The sequence below is a fragment of the Hypanus sabinus genome, chromosome 1, assembly GCF_030144855.1.
Source record: "Hypanus sabinus isolate sHypSab1 chromosome 1, sHypSab1.hap1, whole genome shotgun sequence".
NCBI lineage: Eukaryota > Metazoa > Chordata > Chondrichthyes > Myliobatiformes > Dasyatidae > Hypanus > Hypanus sabinus.
This window is the reverse complement of record NC_082706.1, coordinates 101479516-101497851: the sequence shown is the minus strand read 5'-3', so window position 1 is coordinate 101497851 and position 18336 is coordinate 101479516. Positions and strand designations below refer to the sequence as shown.

The 18336-nt window shown below is 41.7% G+C and overlaps 1 protein-coding gene across 1 annotated transcript in view; it reads right to left on the bottom strand.

The window, feature by feature from the left end:
* The window catches only part of derl1 (derlin 1), a 28537-nt gene extending 13348 nt beyond the window's left edge, over positions 1–15189 (bottom strand). The window contains exon 1 of the mRNA XM_059973025.1: positions 14917–15189. Within this exon, the coding sequence (XP_059829008.1) occupies positions 14917–15174 (258 nt within the window). The 5' untranslated portion in view covers positions 15175–15189. The remainder of the gene's footprint in view (positions 1–14916) is intronic.
* Positions 15190–18336: the final 3147 nt, after the last annotated feature.

The following is an 18336-nucleotide window of genomic DNA, read 5'->3' as shown; positions in this document are numbered from 1 at the left end:
ATAAGGACTGCTTCATGGACTCTGGTTTCCTCATCCTGAAGTCAACAATCATCTCCTTGGTCTTGTTGAACTTGAGTGAAAGGTTATTGTTGTGATACCGTTCAGCCAGATTTTCAGTCTCCCTCCTTCTATCAGCTGATTCATCACCACCTTTGATTTGGCTACCCAGGCGGAATATACGGTGTTGTTCCTCCAACCTGACCGGACAGTCCTTCCAGGTGAGGCGACACTTCACCTGTGAGCCAGCTGGAGTGGTATACTGTGTCCGGTGCTCCCGGTGAAGCCTTTTATATATTGGTGAGACCCGACGCAGACTGGGAGACCGTTTCGCTGAACACCTACATTCTGTCCGCCAGAGAAAGCAGGACCTCCCAGTGGCCACACATTTTAATTCCACGTCCCATTCCCATTCTGCTATGTCTATCCATGGCCTCCTCTACTGTCAAGATGAAGCCACACCACCTTATATTCCGCCTGGGTAGCCTCCAACCTGATGGCATGAACATTGATTTCTCTAACTTCCGTTAATGCCCCTCCTCCCCCTTCTTACTCCATCCCTGATTTATTTATTTTCCCTCCCTTTTTCCCCCCTCTCTCTGCCCATCACCCTTTGCCTGTTCTCCATCTCCCTCTGGTGCTCCCCTCCCCCCTTTCTTTCTCCCTAGGCCTCCCATCTCATGATCCCATGATCTTTTCCAGCTCTGCATCCCTTTTGCCAATCACCTTTCCAGCTCTTAGCTTCACCCCACCCCTCCTGTCTTCTCCTATCATTTCAGACACCCCTCCTACTTTCAAATCTCTTACTATCTTTTCTTTCAGTTAGTCCCGACGAAGGGTCTCGGCCTGAAACGTTGACTGTACTTCTTCCTGTACATGCTGCCTGGCCTTTTGTGTGTGTTGCTTGAATTTCCAGCATCTGCAGATTTCCTCATAGGTGAAGTGTTGCCTCACCTGGAAGGACTGTTATGAGGAATCCTGCATAACAGGGGTTCCCAAATGTTTTTTCTGCTATGGAGCCTTACCATTAACCAAGTGGTCCATGGACCCCAGGTTGGGAACTGCTGCTGCAAAACAATCTTTTTAATAAAATCAGTTATGATTAAAGATCACTCAATTGAAACATTAACTGTTTCTCTCTCAGTAGATATCTCCTAACCTGAACATTTTATGTTTCTATCTCACTAAATTTCACATGATTCAGTGCACATTAAAATGAGTCTCCAATGTATTTTGTGGGTGACAATGAAAATGTTCCAGAAACAAAACAGCAGTGCCTAACCTCAGACCTCCCATGGGCTAATGTGATTTTTGTATGCAAATAATCCTATTCAGGTTTCATATCTCCAGCATATGTCATGAAATTTGTGGACTTTGTGGCAACGGTACAACGCAATACATAGTAATAGAGGAAAAAACAATTATAAGTATATAAAATAGTTAAATTAAATCAGTAGGGGGAAAATAGAAATTTTAAGTATGAGGTAGTGTTCATGGGTTCAATATTCATTCAGAAACCAGACGGCAGATGGGAAGAAGCTGTTATTGAATCTTTGATTGCATGCCTTCACACTTCTGCACCTTCCAAATGGTAGTAATGACAACAAGACATGACCTGGGTGAAGAGGTCCTTAACAATGGATGCCAGCTTTTTAAGGCATCGCTCCTTGAAGGTATCTTGGATCCTCACAGGTCGGCGGCGGTTATCTAAAAAGGGAGCTTCGATAGCATTTATCCATTGTACGTGGCCTATCAGCAGCGTCAACAGAGATCTACCAAGAGGGATTTCTCACAGGTCAGTGGCGGTTATTTAAAAAGGGAGCTTTGAGAGTGTTTGTCCATTGTCCGTGGCCTATACGAACTAAAGCGGATAAGCGGAGTGGCCATTGTCGGGAGTACGCCAGTAGTGAGAGTAGAAGCAACAGGCTTTGGCTCAAACCAGGTTTCAGCTTGGTTGAGGTGCCGGCTCTGTGTAAAGCGTCTGTTAAGGTTTCCTTTTTGGGTTTTTTCCTCTCTCTTATTCGACCATTTAAATGGCTGTGGTGTGCTCTTCGTGCGGGATGTTGGGAGAACTGGGAGACCCAGCGTCTCCCAGAGAACGACAACTGCTTGAAGTGCATCCAGCTGCAGTTCCTTGAAGACTGTGTTAGGGATCTGGAGCGGCAACTGGATGACCTTCAGCCTGTACAGGAGAGCGAGGATATAATTGATCAAAGTTACAGGGAAGCAATCACTCAGAAGTTGCAGGAGGTGAGTAGCTGGATGACCGTCAGGAGAAATGGAAAAAGGCAGTTAGAGCAGAGCACCCCTGTGGCCATTCCACTCAAAAACAAGTATACCGCTTTGGATACTACTGCGGGGGATGACCTCCCAGGAGAATGCCACGGTGACCAGGTTACAGGCACTGAGCATGGGTCCCATCGTGCAGAAGAGAAAGAAAGAGAGGACAGGAGCAGTAGCGATAGGGGGGTTGATAGTGAGGGGAACAGACTGGACATTCTGTGGACATGAACAGGACAGCTGAATGATATGTTGCCTCCCAGGTGCCAGGGATGTCTCAGATCATGTCCACAACATTTTGGAGAGGGAGGGGGAGCAGCCAGATATCTTGATACATATTGGTACCAATGACACAGGAAGTAAAAGGAATGAGGACCCAAAAAGAGAATTTAGAAAGCTGAGAAGCAGGACCTCCCAACTAGTAATTTCTGGATTGCTGCCTGTGCCATTTACCAGTGAGGGTAGAAACAGGATGATTTGGCAGATAAATGCATGTTTGAGGAGCTGGTGCAGGGGGCAGAGCTTCAGGTTCTTGGATAATTGGGATCTCCTCTGGGGGAGGTATGACCTGTTCAAAAGTGATGGGCTACACCTGAACCCAATTGAGAACAATATTCTCAAGGGCAAGTTTGTTAAGAGTTGTTGGGGAGGGTTTAAACTAACTTGGCAGGGGGGTGGGAACCAGAGTGAAGGGACTCAGGACAGGACAGATGGTAAAGGAGTGTAGTCAGATTGTCAGGAAGGACAAGCAGGTGTTGGGACTTAGTTGCAGCCAACAAGCTGAGTATCAAATCATTAGGATGCAGAGACTGAAAGGATAGCATATTACGGTACTCGAGGTGTTGTATCTAAATGCACATAGTACAATAAGGTAGATGATCTTGTTGCAATATTACAGATTGCCAGTTATGCTGTTGTGGCCATCACTGAATTGTGGCTGAAGGATGGTTGTAGATGGGAGCTGAACGTCCAAGGTTACACTTTACATCAGAGGGATAGGAAGGTAGGCAAAGGGGGTGGTGTGGCTCTACTGGTTAAGAATGGCATCAAATCAGTAGAAAGATGTGACATAGGATTGGAAGATGTTGAATCTTTGTGGATTGAGTTAAGAAACTGCAAGGGTAAAAGGATGTTGATGGCAGTTATATACAGGCCTCCCAACAGTGGCTGGGAGGTAAACTACAGGTTACAACAGGAAATAGAAAAGGTGTGTCAAAAGGGCAATGTTACAGAAGTCATGGGAGACTTTAACATGCAGGTCGATTGGGAAAAGCTGGTTGGTGATGGAAAAGCTGGTTGGTAATGGATCTCAAGAGAGAGAGTTTGTTGAATGCCCAAGAGATAGCTTTTTAAAACAGTTTGACGTTGAGCCTACTAGGGGATCAGCTACACTGGATTGGGTGCTATGTAATGAACCGGAAGTGATTCGGGGGCTTAAGGTAAAAGAACTCTTAGGAACCAGTGATCACAATATGATTGTGTTGAACTTGAAATTTGATAGGCTGAAAGTCTGATGCAGTAGTATTTCAATAGAGTAAGGGAAATCACCGTGGCATGAGAGAGGAGTTGGCCAAAGTAAATTGAAAGGAGCTGCTGGCAGGGATGTTAGCAGAGCAGCAATGGTATGCATTTCTGGGAAAATGAGGAAGATGCAGGACGGATGTATTCCAAAAATGAAGAAATGCTTAAATGGTAAAATAGTACAACCATGGCTGACAAGGGAAGTGAAAGCTATTGTAAAAGCAGAAGAAAAGACATAGTACAAAGCAAAAATTAGTGGGAAGATAGAGGATTGGGAAGTTTTTTTTAAAACCTACGGAAAGCAACTAAAAAAATCATTAGATGGGAAAAGATGAAATATGAAAGCAAGCTAGCAAATAATATCAAATTGGATAGTAAAAGTTTCTTTCCAAGTTCAAAATAAAAGAGAACTGACAGTGGATATGGGATCGTTAGAAAATGAGGCAGGAGAAATAACAACAGGGGACAAGGACATGGCTGATGAACTAAATGAGGTTTTTACATCAGTTTTTTTTGCACTGTGGAAGACACTAGAAGTATGCTTAATGTTGTAGTGTGTGAAGGAAGAGAAGTGGGTGCAGTTATTGTTACAAGAAGAAAAGTGCTCAAAAAGCTGAAAAACCTAAAGGCACACAAGTCACCCGGACCAGAAGAACTGCACCCACGGGTTCTGAAAGAGGTAGCGTTAGAGATTGTGGTGGCATTAGAAATTATCTTTCAAAAATCATTGGACTGGAAAATTGCAAATATTACTCCACTCTTTAAGAAAGGAAGAAGGCAGCAGAAAGGGAGTTATAGACCAGTTAGCCTGATCTCAGGGGTTGGGAAGATGTTAGAGTCAATTGTTAAGGATGAGGTGATGGAGTACTTGGTGACACAGGACAAGATAGTACAAAGTCAGCATGGTTTCCTTCAGGGAAAATCCTGCCTGATGAACCTGTTGGAATTCTTTGAGGAGTTTACAAGTAGGATAGATAAAGGGAATGCAGTGGATGTTGTATATTTGGACTTTCAGAAGGCCTTTGACAAGGTGCCACACATGAGGCTGCTTACCAAAGTTAAAAGCCCATGGTATTACAGGAAAGTTACGAACACAGTTAGAGCACTGGCTGATTAGTAGGAGGCAACACGTGGGAATAAAAGGATCCTTTTCCGGTTGGCTGCCAGTGACTAGTGGTGTTCTACAGGGGTCGGTGTTGGGACTGCTTCTTTTCATGCTGTATATAAATGATCTAGATGATGGAATAGATGGCTTTGTTGCTAAGTTTGCAGATGATACAAAGATTGGTAGAGCAGCAGGTCGTGTTAAGGAAACAGGTAGGCTGCAGAAGGACTTAGACAGATTAGGAAAATGGGCAAGGAAGTGGCAAATGAAACACAGTGTTGGAAAATGCATGTTCATGCACTTTGGTAGTAGAAATAAATGTGTGGACTATTTTCTAAACAGGGAGAAAATACGGGAATCTGAGATGCGGAGGGACTTGGGAGTCCTAGTGCAGAACACCCTAAACTTTAATTTACAGGTTGAGTTGGTGGTGAGGAAGGCAAATGCCACGTTAGCATTCATTTCAAGAGGTCTAGAATACAAGAGCAAACAGAATACAAGATGCTGAGGCTTTATAAGGCACTAGTGTGGCCTCACCTTGAGTACTGTAAACAGTTTTGCGTCCCTCATCTTAGAAAAGATGTACTGGCAGTGGAGAGGGTCCAGAGGAGGTTCACAAGGATGATTTCAGGAATAAAAGGGTTATCGTACGAGGAACATTTGATGGCTCGGGGTCTGTACCCGCTGGAATTCAGAAGGATGAGGGGGGAATCTCATTGAAACCTTTCAAATGTTGAAAGGCCAAGACAGAGTAGATTTGGAAAGGATGTTTCCCATGGTGGGAGTCTAGGACAAGAGGGCACAGCCTCAGGATAGAGGGGTGCCCTTTCAAAACAGATGTGGAGAAATTTCTTTAGCCAAAGGGTGGTGAATTTGTGGAATTTGTTGCCACATGCAGCTGTGGAGGCCAGATTATTGGGTATATTTAAGGCAGAGATTGATAGGTTCTTGATTGGACATGGCATCAAAGGTTGCAGGGAGAAGGCCGGGAACTGGGGTTGAGGAGGAGATAGAAAAAAAGGATCAGCCATGATTGAACAACGGAGCAGATTCGATGGGCCAGATGGCCTAATTCTGCTCCTACATCTTATGGTCTTATATCACTGAGGCAGATGCTCGTGCTGGAATTGACTAAGTTTACCACCAAGTTTAAGTCTGCCACTTACTTCCATCCTATGCAGAAGCCACTTCACCACCACCACCCGCGCCCCCCCCCCCCCAATACCAGGCAGTGTTGCAGCCAGTTAGAATGTCTCCAAGGTACACCTGTAAAATTTTACTCTACAAACAGAAATAGAATTTAAACTAAATTCTGCATAAGAAATACTGTGGAAGTCAAATCCAGATAAAATCACTCAGAGACCATTTAAGTATAAACTCTTTATTCAAAGCACCCAGGGCTTACTCAGTCACTCAAACAGGACTGTTCCTGCCCGATCCATCAACTAACTCACGATTCCCCTTACAGAAGGAATATATTCGTTCAGATACCCCTCAACATATACCAAGCTGGAGTCAAACTTGTCTGTTGCTTGACAGTACCAAAAGACAAATTACAGAATAGGCATAATGGCCTAAATGCATAAAACAGACTGGAGCTGTCCTATCTCTACGCAAGACTGCACAAGGAGATAAGCATCCTGAAACCCTAGCTAGCTACCTTCAAGAAGAAATATTGCTCAGCTTCGAATAACAAAATTAGTACATCTGTCGTTCATCAGTGGTTTTGTTCAGAAAAACAGGCTGCTATTGTTTAACAAAGTGTTAAGCCTTTAACATACTTTATCAATACTGTAGATGTCACTAGCTAGCATTTATTGCCTTCTTTATCAAAAGACTTGCTGGATCATGTCATTAATAATATCATCTAGGCTTTTAACTTGTATGGTTATGCAATGGTTCAATGACCAAGGTTTGCAGTAAGTTCCTTTAAAGTTTCGGACTGATACCATTGAATCTGACAAGCCAATTATCTGTATTACTTGAGATCTTCAAAATTGTTTTACAAATATGAAATAAGCTGAAGGGAATGAAAGATAGTACAGGTTGAATACTCCTTATCTGAAATACTTGGAGCCGAAATGTGAAGTTATCCATTTTGGAAGCAGGAACAAGAGGGCAGAGTATTGTCTGAACGGTGTAGAGTTAGGTAAGGGAGAAATGCAAAGAGACCTAGGAGTCCTAGTTCATCAGTCAATGAAGGTGAATGAACAAGTGTAACAGGCAGTGAAGAGGGCAAATGGAATGTTGGCCTTTATTACAAGGGGAATTGAGTACAAGAGCAAGGATGTCCTTTTACATTTGTACAGGGCCCTGGTGAGACCACACCTGGAATATTGTGTACAGTTTTGGTCTCCAGGTTTAAGGAAGGACATTCTGGCAATTGAGGAAGTGCAGCGTAGATTCACTAGGTTGATTCCTGGGATGGCAGGGCTGTCTTACTCTGAGAGATTGGAGAGATTGGGCTTGTACACACTGGAACTGAGGAGATTGAGAGGGGATCTGATTGAAACGTTTAAGATAATTAAAGGATTTGATAGGATTGAGGCAGGAAATATGTTCCAGATGTTGGGAGAGTCCAGTACCAGAGGGCATGGATTGAGAATAAGAGGTCAGTTATTTAAAACAGAGTTGAGGAAAAACTCTCCCAGAGAGTTGTGGAGGTGTGGAATGCACTCGGAAGACAGTGGAAGACAGTGGAGGCCAATTCTCTGGATGCTTTCAAGAAGGAGCTAGATAGGTATCTGATGGATAGTGGAATCAAGGGATATGGGGACAAGGCAGGGACTGGGTATTGATAGTGAATGATCAGCCATGATCTCAGAATGGCGGTGCAGACTCGAGGGGCCGAATGGTCTACTTCTGCACCTATTGTCTATTGAAAGTGTGTTGTATTTTGTATTTTTTACTTGGATTTTGGTATGCATAACGAGATAGCCTGGGAATGCCATCATTTCCGACTCTGAATTTATGTGCTACTGGTAAGTAGTCTGTGTTACGTTTGTTGATTACATATCATTAATTCAATGAAAATGTGTGTGCAGGGTAACAAAAGCAGCACAGCAGCATCCGGAGAACACCTGAATCAGCTGTCAAACAACAAACAACGGCAGGCATTCAGTCTCCACCTACGATCCTGTGTTTTTCAAAGATTCAAAGTACATTATCAAAGTATGAATGCAGTATAGAACCCTGAGATTCGTCATCTCGCAGATGCCACAAAACAAAGAAACATCATGGAACCCAGACTGTATGGGTACTGTACTGTTTTTGATTAAAAAGATATAGAACACTGTATGTATATTTTACGTTTTTTAGGTTTTATATAGGGTATCAGCTTTGTAGACCTGTTGCAGTCTTAACTCGTCATTCCCGACAATCTTTGCAAACTTACCAATGCTTCGTGATCACCAGAAGCTGTATCTTTAAGATAATTAAAATCTTTAGGAATTTAATGTTGTGCCTTTTCTTAAATTTCTGCAACCAGCCTGCTGAACATTCACAATCACCTTCAATTTTCAGTTCGTCATGATAGATCTTTGCTTGTTTTATGATCAGCACATCTTTAACCGATGTATGTTCACTACAATGCTGACGAATGCAATCTTTCAAAACATGTTCAAGATGTTCATTTTTCATTTTATGCAGAGTTTTTCTTTTTTTTAAATTAATGTCTTTTCATTACATATGTGAGGTCACTTCAACAGAACTGTCTGTGATCCACAGAGACCTGTATGTTGCCTGGTAACCTTTCCTGTGTATTGAGGTATTTTCCCATTTATGACATCTCAGCACTCAAAATTTGGATTTCAGAGGTTTTCTGATTTTGAAATCTCAGGTAAGGGGTATTCAACCTGTATTTATCTTTGTTGATATCCCAAAGCATTTTACAGCAGTGAAGGACTTTTGAATTGTCACTGGTGTAATACAAGAAACACAGCAGCAATTTGTACACAGCAAGCTCCAACACCATTATAATAAGCAGATTATCCTCTTCAGTGATGTTAAGTGAATAAATACAGATCCATCACCAGAGGATAAATTCCCTTCTCTTCTTCACTGTAGGAAGAAAATGAAGGGAATCTCATCTGTGTTCAAATGCATTAATATCAGATTCACATTTATCATCACTGACATATATCACAAAATTTGTTATTTTGAGGCAGTACTGTGCACTAGTAAATTAATGCAAAAAGAGAACAAGGTAGCGAGGTAGTGTTGTTGGGTTCATGGGTGATGCAACCAGTTAGAATGCCCTCCACAAGTACATCAGTAGAAATTTGCTAGTCTTGGGAAGTCTCTTCAAATTCCTATAGTTGCTGCTGTCTTTTTGTAATTGTATCAATGTGTTGGGCCCAGGATAGATTGTCAGAGATACTGACTCCAAAGAACTTGAAACTGCTCACCCTTTCCACTGCTGACCGCTTGACGATGACTGGTGTGTGTTCTCTAGACTTCTCCATCCTGAAGTCCACAAGCAATTCCATGTTGTCTTATTCATACTGAGTGCAAGGTTGTTGTTGCGACTCAACTAGCCAATTTATCTCACTTCTGTCCACCTCCTCGTCACCATGAGATTCTCCTGACAACAGCTGAGTCATCTCTGAATATATAGGAAATACTTGAACTGTGCCTGTATTGACTGTTGTACAATCTTGTACAATGGCTATGTTCTGAACAGTTCCAATGTTTTAAAAAATCCTCTTGTAGATTTGATTTAACTCTGAAGTTAATAATTGCATTGTTGTGCAATCTTAGATGTATTTTAATATACAAATACAAAGATGAATGTACATTTACTACAAACTATGTAAACTGCTTTCCCCTATCAATCATGAGGGTATAGTTGTGAATTGTTCCTTTTAAAATCAGGCACCCTTCAATACATTTACATTATGTGTCAGTTTCAAATTCTTCATTAGTACTTCAGTAAGTGCTTCAACAAAAAAAAACTAGAAACAATGCTAGCAATCACCAGTTTAATCTATCTCCCCATTAATGTGGGAGGAGCCATCTGGGAAAATGGCAGCATGCAAATTCATTGCACAGTACGTTTTAAATGATTAGAAAGTTCTGAGAAAACTATCTTGCATTTAAAGGGGGTACAGGTTTATTTTTATTAAAGAAAGCACAGCCCCAGATTCTACATTGTCATTAGTCAAAGGTATTGTCTTTCAAATTAAATATTAAAACAATACCCTGTATGTAAAAAAAAAATCCCATGACACTATTTCAAAGCCAAAAGATGATGAATCACATAACAGTCTAGTCACCATTGTGTTGCTCTTTGTAGGAGCTTGTTGTTCATAATTACATTGCCAAGTTTCTGAAGTTGCATCAGAAAATACATTCCTAAGCTTCCTTTTTAAGATAACAATGCAATTGATGTGACAAATGCACAAATGCTGCCAAAGAAATTCAATCATTCTCTAGACAGGAAGTAGCACCTCACATCCCATTTTAAGTAACACCAATAATAATCAATGAAAATAAGATGATAGGAAATAAATTTGACTCTTGTTATTGTAATCCACAGTATTCAAAATATACTGCAATGCCCGTCAATTACAAAAGGTCACACTAGATCGGGGATCCCAACTTTTGAAATGCCATGAACCAATACAATTAAGCAAAGGGTCCATGACTCCAATCTGGGAACCCCTACATGAGAAAGACTAACAATTTTCAATTTGTTCCAAGCTAATCAAATTGATGGAGGGCAATAAACCAGCTAGTCTATAAACTGATCGATCAGGGTAAAAAGATTGGGTCCACAATCTATTCTAGTAACCCTTTTCAAAACTCCCCACCATCAGGGTATGCCATTGGGCAGGAGATACAGAAGCCTGAAGACCCACACCACCAGGTTCAAGAAGAACGATTTCCATTCAAAGACTCAGTTCTTGTTGATCCAACCAGCACAACTGATTGAATTCAGCTGCAATTTGAGAGGAAGCAGCGTGACTCACATGTATCGGTATCACAATGGAATAAAGGGAATCACAGAGGCATGAGAGAGGAGCTTGCCCAGGTGGATCGGAGGAGGATATTGGCGGGAATGATGGCAGAGCAGAGATGGCTGAAGTTTCTGGGAATAGTTCACAAGGCAGACAATAGACATGTCCCACAGAGGAAGAAGTTGTCAAAATGGCAGGGCTAGGCAACCAGGGCTGACAAAGGAAGTTAAGGACTGCATGAGAGCCGAGAAAAGGGCATATAAGGTAGCAAAAATGAGTGGGAAGTTGCATGATTGGGAAGCTTTTAAAATCCACCAAAAGGTAACTTAAAAAACTATAAGGGAAAAGCTGAAATATGAAGGCAGACTAGCTAATAATATAAAGCAGGATACCAAAAGTTTATTTTCAGTTTTGTAAAGAGTAAAAGGAAGGTGAGAGCTGATATTGGATCACTGGAAAATAATGCTGGTGAGATAGTAATGGGGGACAAAGAAATGGCAGATGAACTTAATGGGTACTTTGCATCTGTCTTCACTATCGAAGACCCTAGCAGTGTGCCAGAGGTCTGTTAGTATCAGGAAGCAGGAGCGAGTGCCATTGCTATTACAAAAGAAAAAGTGCTGGGCAAACTAAAAAGTCTTAAAGTGGATTATTTACTTGGACCAGATGGACAACATCCCAGAGTACTGAGAGAGGTTGCTGAAGAGATAACGGATGCATTGGTCATGATCTTTCAAGAATCACTTGATTCTGGCACGGTCCCGGAGGTCTGGAAGATTGCAAATGTCACTCCACTCTTGAAGAAGGTAGGAAGACAAAAGAAAGGAAATTACAGGCCAGTTAGCAGAACTCCAGTGGTTAGGAAAGTGTTGGAGTCTATTAAGGATGAGGTTTTGGAGTACTTGTTGTCAGAGTATGGTTTCTGTAAAGGGAAAATTTGCCCGACAAAGGCACATGATAAGGTGCCACACTTGAGGCTGCTTAACAAGATAAAATCCTATGGCATTATAGGAAAGATACTGACATGGATAGCAGAATGGCTGGCAGGCAGGAGGGAACAAATGGGAATATCCGGTTGGCTGCCAGTTACTAGTTGTGTTCCTCAGGGGTCAGTATTGGGTTCGCTACTTTTCTCTTTGCTTGTCAGTGATTTAGATAGTGGAACTGATGGCTTTGCGGCAAAGTTTGCAGGTGATTTGAAGATAGGTGGACGGTTAGGTAGTGCTGAGGAAGCAATGCAATTGCAAAAGGAATTAGAGAAATTGGAAGAATGGGCAAAAAAGTGGCAAATGGAATGCAGTGTTGGGAAATGCATGATAATGCATTTTGGTATAAGGAACTATTTTGCAGACTATTATCTAAATGGGGAGAAGGTTCAAATATCAAAGGTGCAAAAGGACTTAAGAATCCTCTTGCAAGACTCCCAGAAGGTTAACTTATGGGTTAAATCTGTGGTGAGGAACAGATAAATGTTGGCATTTATTTCAAGGGGAATAGAGTATAAAAGCAAGGAGATAATGCTGAGCCTTTATAAGGCACAAGTCAGACTGCACTTGGAGTATTGTCCACAGTTTTGGGCCCCATATCTCAGAAAGGATGTGTTGTCATCGGAGAGAGTCCAGAAGTTCACAAGGATGATTCCAGGATAGAGGGGGTAAATATATGAGGAGCATTTGGCAGCTTTAGGTACGTAATCACTAGAATTTAGATGAATGCAGAGGGATCTCATTGAAACCTATCAAACATTAAAAGGACTAGATAGGGTGAATGTGGAGAATATGTTTCCTATGGTGGGGGTATCCAGAACTAGAGGGCACAGCCTCAAAATTGAGAGGCAACCCTTTAGAACAGAGGTAAGGAGGACATTTTTTAGCCAGAAAGTAGTGAATCTGTGGAATGCTCTGCCACAGGCTGCGGTGGATGCCAAGTCCGTGGGTGTATTTAAAGGAAGTTGATAGTTTCCTGATCAGTCACAGCATCAAAGGATATGGCGAGAAGGCAGGTGTGTGGGGTTTAATGGGATCTGGGATCAGCTAAAATCGAATGATGGAGCTGATTCAATGGCTGAATGGCCTAATTCTGCTCTTATGTCTTAAGGTGTCATTCTAATCACTACAGTTTGCCAATACTATAATCGCATTGATCATTTTGCACTAAAATTTATCTTATTTTTTTGATTCATGTTCTTGTCAAATTTGTTTAATATATTTTTCTTGTAAATACTGCTTACATGATACTATGTATTTTGATGTTATTGCAAATAAATTTTTCATTGTACTTGTGCATATGACAATAAATTTGACTATATATTAATAAAAATGCATGAACAGAATCAGCAGGATAATCAGGAAACTTGAAAGCACCACCACTCACACTAGCCTAAAACATGGAGGTTTCAAAATGAAATAGGCCAAAGGCGGGCTGCTGGTATCTCAAAAATCAGCCAGTGTCAACAAATTCCAACAAAAACTAGTTTCAAAAGCAGTTTAAAACTTAGAATGAAGTGAATCACTAAGTTAAAACTATATATCCTATGTTACTTAGAAAACAATGTTTCATTAATTTAATTGCAAGAATTGTTGCTGTTAACAACAAACAGCTATAGGACCACTGAAGCACTCAATATTTTGTCTGGGCATGTTCAAACCAAGGAGGAAATTTGAACACAGTGCATTAATTACAGAATTAATAAAAGAACAATCTGACATTCCTTCTGGTAACTTCAAATCTTTCCAAAAGATGTAGCAAAAAAAACTGCAGGGGGGACTCTGTGCTCCACAGATGCCATTTGATCTACTGAGTTCCTCCTTTAGTTTACTTTCCACTCCAGGTTCCTCCAAGTGTCCTCCTCAACATTTCAACTGAGATGCAAATCTGAACCAAGAAAACAATTTTCACTTTGCATTATAAAACCTTTGTAATCAATTCCCATAAAAATGTTGTGATTTAAAGCTACAAGATTTAATTTGTGAAAAGGTAGCACCGTTGGAGATCCAGAGCCAACAGTAGGCCATGATCAGTTTCAGCTATAGTCACCATCTGACTCAGTTATGCAAAATGCACCAGTTACAGAATCATCTGAATATATTTACATAAATGCAATATATTCTTAATATTTTAAGTGAACAGTACAACCCGGGTTCAGTACCCACTGCAGCCTGTAATGAGTTTGTACATCCTTCCTGTGACCACATGGGTTTCCCCCCACTGTCCAAAGATGTATCAGTTGGTGGGTTAATTGGTTATAGTGAATTGTCCCAGCATTACATTAGGATTAAATCAGGGTATTGCTGGGCAGCACGTCTTGAAGGGCCAGAAGGGCCTACTTCCACTACGCATGTCAATAAATAAACAATTGTAAATAGGCTGCTTTAAACATTAAAATATCATTGGATTAAAAATCTGATTGCACTTTGTACAACAACTTCTTGCCAGCCGCAGCGTTACTATGTATTCTGGATTTCCTGCTAATGTGAAGTAACATCAGAATTAAAGTAAAAATGACCTGGAAGATGCAAATTTTATAAACGAGCTTTGCGGGAATATTTACAATGATATCAGCTTCCAGTACAAGATTCCGGTCAACAAGTCATCAAGGTACTGTGTTGTGGTAACTCACGGCTTCAACTAAGTTTGCAGCCCACATCAAAAGATGCGAATCCCTAAATAAATTACTGAATCGCCTCATCCGGTATCTCCTACCCACCTGTCACAGCGCCTTCAATCCCCATATAAGCCGCATCAATCACTCTAAGCACCCACAAAACCAGAATGAAAAACTTCAGCAAATCCCGGCCACTGAGACTAAACCCACCCCCCCCCACCCCACCCCAATTTATCATTCAGCATCTCGAAATCAAGCCTCCCAATTTATCCCATCAACTGCACCCCCCTCCCATCTTCCCAACCCCGGGCCGCACCCGCCACAACCTCCCCCCTTTCCTGCTCGAAGCCAAGTGCAGGAGCAGGAGGAGAAGGGAGGAAAGGAAAGGGAAGGGGAGCTGCGGTCGAGAGTTCGAAGCCCTCAGGCCCCCTTCAACGCAGTCCCGTCCGTACCTGGAAATTGTTGAAAAAGGGTTCTGACCACAGGACCAGGGACCTTCCGCTCACCACGTTGAGCCGTTCCAACACCGGCAAAACCACGCAGCCCGTAAACCAGTAGCGGGTGACCGGGGGGATGCCGCGGTACCACTCGCCGAGCCCGCTGTCCGCCATCGCCGCGCCGGAGGATGCCGGGAGCAACTCCGCTGACGCGCTCACTCGCCATTGGTCCACGTCAGCACACCAGGTTAGAGGGTAACGAATGATTGACATGCTCCCTACGCCCTCCTATACTGCATTTTCAGTGCGCACGAATTGTAAAAGTGTTCAGTACTTGTTTCTTTTTGTCAATGTTGGTTATACGATGCCATGTGTCTCTGATGTTACTGCAAGTAAGCTTTTCATTGCACCTGTGCATATGACAACAAGCTCAAAATCAGTTTAGTACCGATATATGCGGTAAAACGTTTGTGGCACCTGTACAGCACAATACATAACCTTTATTCTAAGTTATAAAAGCAATGTATAATAGTTTAAAAGAAGGTCAAATAATTATTTGGTGTTCACAGACCATTTAGAAAATTGACCGGAGAGGAAAAAAAAGTTGCGTGTGGGTCCTGGATATTAATAATGCAAAGAGGGCATGATCAGGATGGTGAGCCTCCTTAATAATGGACACTGCCTTCGTGAGTCATCGCTTTGTGAAGTCGTCCTCAGTGGCTGGGAGGGTTAGAGACTTATGAGGCTGCAATGCAACCAGTCAGAATGTTTTGCACTGTCTATGTATAGAAATGTATATCTTTGGTGACATATCAAATCTTCTCAAAGGCCTAAAAAAGTAGCGAAGCTGGTGGTGGGCCCGGGATAGATCCCGAAGCTGCTTTCACTATCTGCCACTGACCTCTCGGTGGACTGGTATGTGTTTTCGACTTTAAACTTCAAACGGTGTTAGGAGATACGGTGAAAAGCTTCCGCTTGCATGTCATCGAGACAAATCGTAAATATATCAATGTAGTACGAAACCAAAACAATATAGGTTGAGATTCCAGACCAGATAGAAAGAGACAGGTGGGTGGCTGTGGGAAGGAAGCACAGGCTAAGAGATGCACACTGCCCGGAGGCTTTAACCCCAGATTTGGAAGTGTCCAACCATTTTGAAAATTCAGCTATGCTTGACGACAACCATGAAAGCTAAGAGGTGGTAGGCAGAACAGAGGAGCCACCGAGGACCCTCTCTAATCCTAAACCTAAACCCTGTAAAAAGCAAGTAGTGACAGTAGGGGACTCAATTATCAGAGGGATGAGATCCAGGTGCGTACTGACAAGGAGCCTCGTACAGGCGTACAGAGTGTCAGGGTGTTGCCTACCAGGAGTAGATAAGCTCCCAGCCAGATCTGGTGTGGATCCAGTAGTAATTTGCCACAGCGGAACAAGTGGCATAGGTAAGGGCAGACTGTCAGTTCTGCTAGACCATTTTAAAGGGTTAGGTGAGAAGCTTAGCTGACAAGGTTGTCTTTTCAGAAGTTCCACCTGTGTCATGAGCCAGCCCAGGTAAGATGGAGGAGATTAGAATTTTTAATGTGCGGCTCAAATCATGGCATAGGTTTGAGTGGCTTAGGTTTATAGAGCATTGGGGCACCTTCTGGGGCAGATGGAATCCATACCACCAGGACAGGTTGCATTTGAGCTGGAGAGACACAAGTGGACAGGGCAGGCGTATGCTTCAGCTAGCAGAGGACTGTTTAACTAGGGAACGGTGGGGGCAGGGAACTTAGAACAGGCCAGGCCCAACACCATCGTGGAGAATAACAAATTAGGACATAAACTGAATTTTAGGCTTCAAAAATATAAAAATGGGTCAAAATAGGATGAATAATAGACTAAGGATGTCCTGTATAAATGGAAGAAGTACTAAGAATAAAATAAATGAGCTGGAATTACATGCAACTGTGTATCAATATGATCTAATAGCAATAACTGAAACTTGGCTGACCTCAAATGATGGTGATGAATATAGTATTAAAGGATATACATAGGAAAGGTAAGCAAGATTGTAAAGATGAAGGAGTAACCATACACACGAGAGCGAAATTAAATGTGAAGTGGGCTTATGATAGGAGATGAATCAAGACTTAGTGAAGATATCACAGGTGAGAATTAGAAGCTATAAGGATAAAGGAACAGCTTTGGGAGCATGTTATAGACCCCTTAATGCTGATAGTAATTTTAATAAACAACTCAATACTTATACCCTTAATGATTTTGAACACTTCTGTTATGTCTCCTCTCATTCTGTGTCTACATAGGCTAAAAAGATTTAATTCTTCCAATCTTTCTTCATAGCTCATACCCTGCAGACATGGAATGAGTCTAGTTGCCCTTCTCTGAACTCACTCCAGTGCCTTCACATCCCTCACACAATATGGCAACCAAAATTGTACACAGTACTCAAGACTAGTAAGCTATCAAAGAATGAGATGGAAAAGCATTCTTTATTAGCTTACTGGTCTATATTTACCAGCATTAGTGCAATCACCCTTCTTGTATACAGGGACAATAGTTAGCCCATTTCCAGTCCTTAAGGCTTTTTCACCAGTCTTCACTGACTTTCAAAAAATACATGTTAGAGGTTTGTATGTATCATCACAGACCTCTTTAAGTATCCTTGGATATATGTTGCCTGGCCCTGGAGATTTATTAACTTTCAGCTGAAGCAGGACTTCACTTTCTAAGACCTCTAAGTCACTTAAAACAACCTTATTTTTCTCTACACTTACTGGCATATTGCTAACATTTTTGCTGGTGAATACTTAAGCAAAATATGAGTTAAGAGCATCCATTATATCCTTATCTGCATAATTTAATACCCCACCATTATTCCTAATACTTAACTTCCTCCTTGACTTTTCTTTTACTACTTAGGTATTGAACCTCTTGGGGTCAACCTTAGCATTATCAGCAACTTAGCATTATCTCAAACTGCCTTTAGGCAATCTGAATTTCCCTCTTGCCTATAGCTCTTGCATTTTAATGTACCCTACGGTTACCATCATTATTTTTTCTGTAGTCCTTATATAGCTGTGTTTTTCTCCAATAATCTTTATTCATCCATGAAGATGATCTATTGTTTTAATTGCTTCTCCTGACCTTTGGTATGAATATTTCCTGTACTGTGTGTATTACTTCTTTACAGCATTTCCTTCCAGTTAACCTTCTGAAGTCCATGTTGCAGCTGCACAAACCTTGCCTTTCTGAAATTCGATTTAATGGTTTTGGTTTTTACTGATATATGCTCCCAAAAACTTTGAGACTAAGAATGTTATAATCACTTGTTTCGAAAGGCTCAACAAATTCCATACTCAAAATTCTATCTTGATTGTTACAGAATATCAAATCTAGACAGACCTCCCTCTTGTTAGTGTTAATATACTGGAT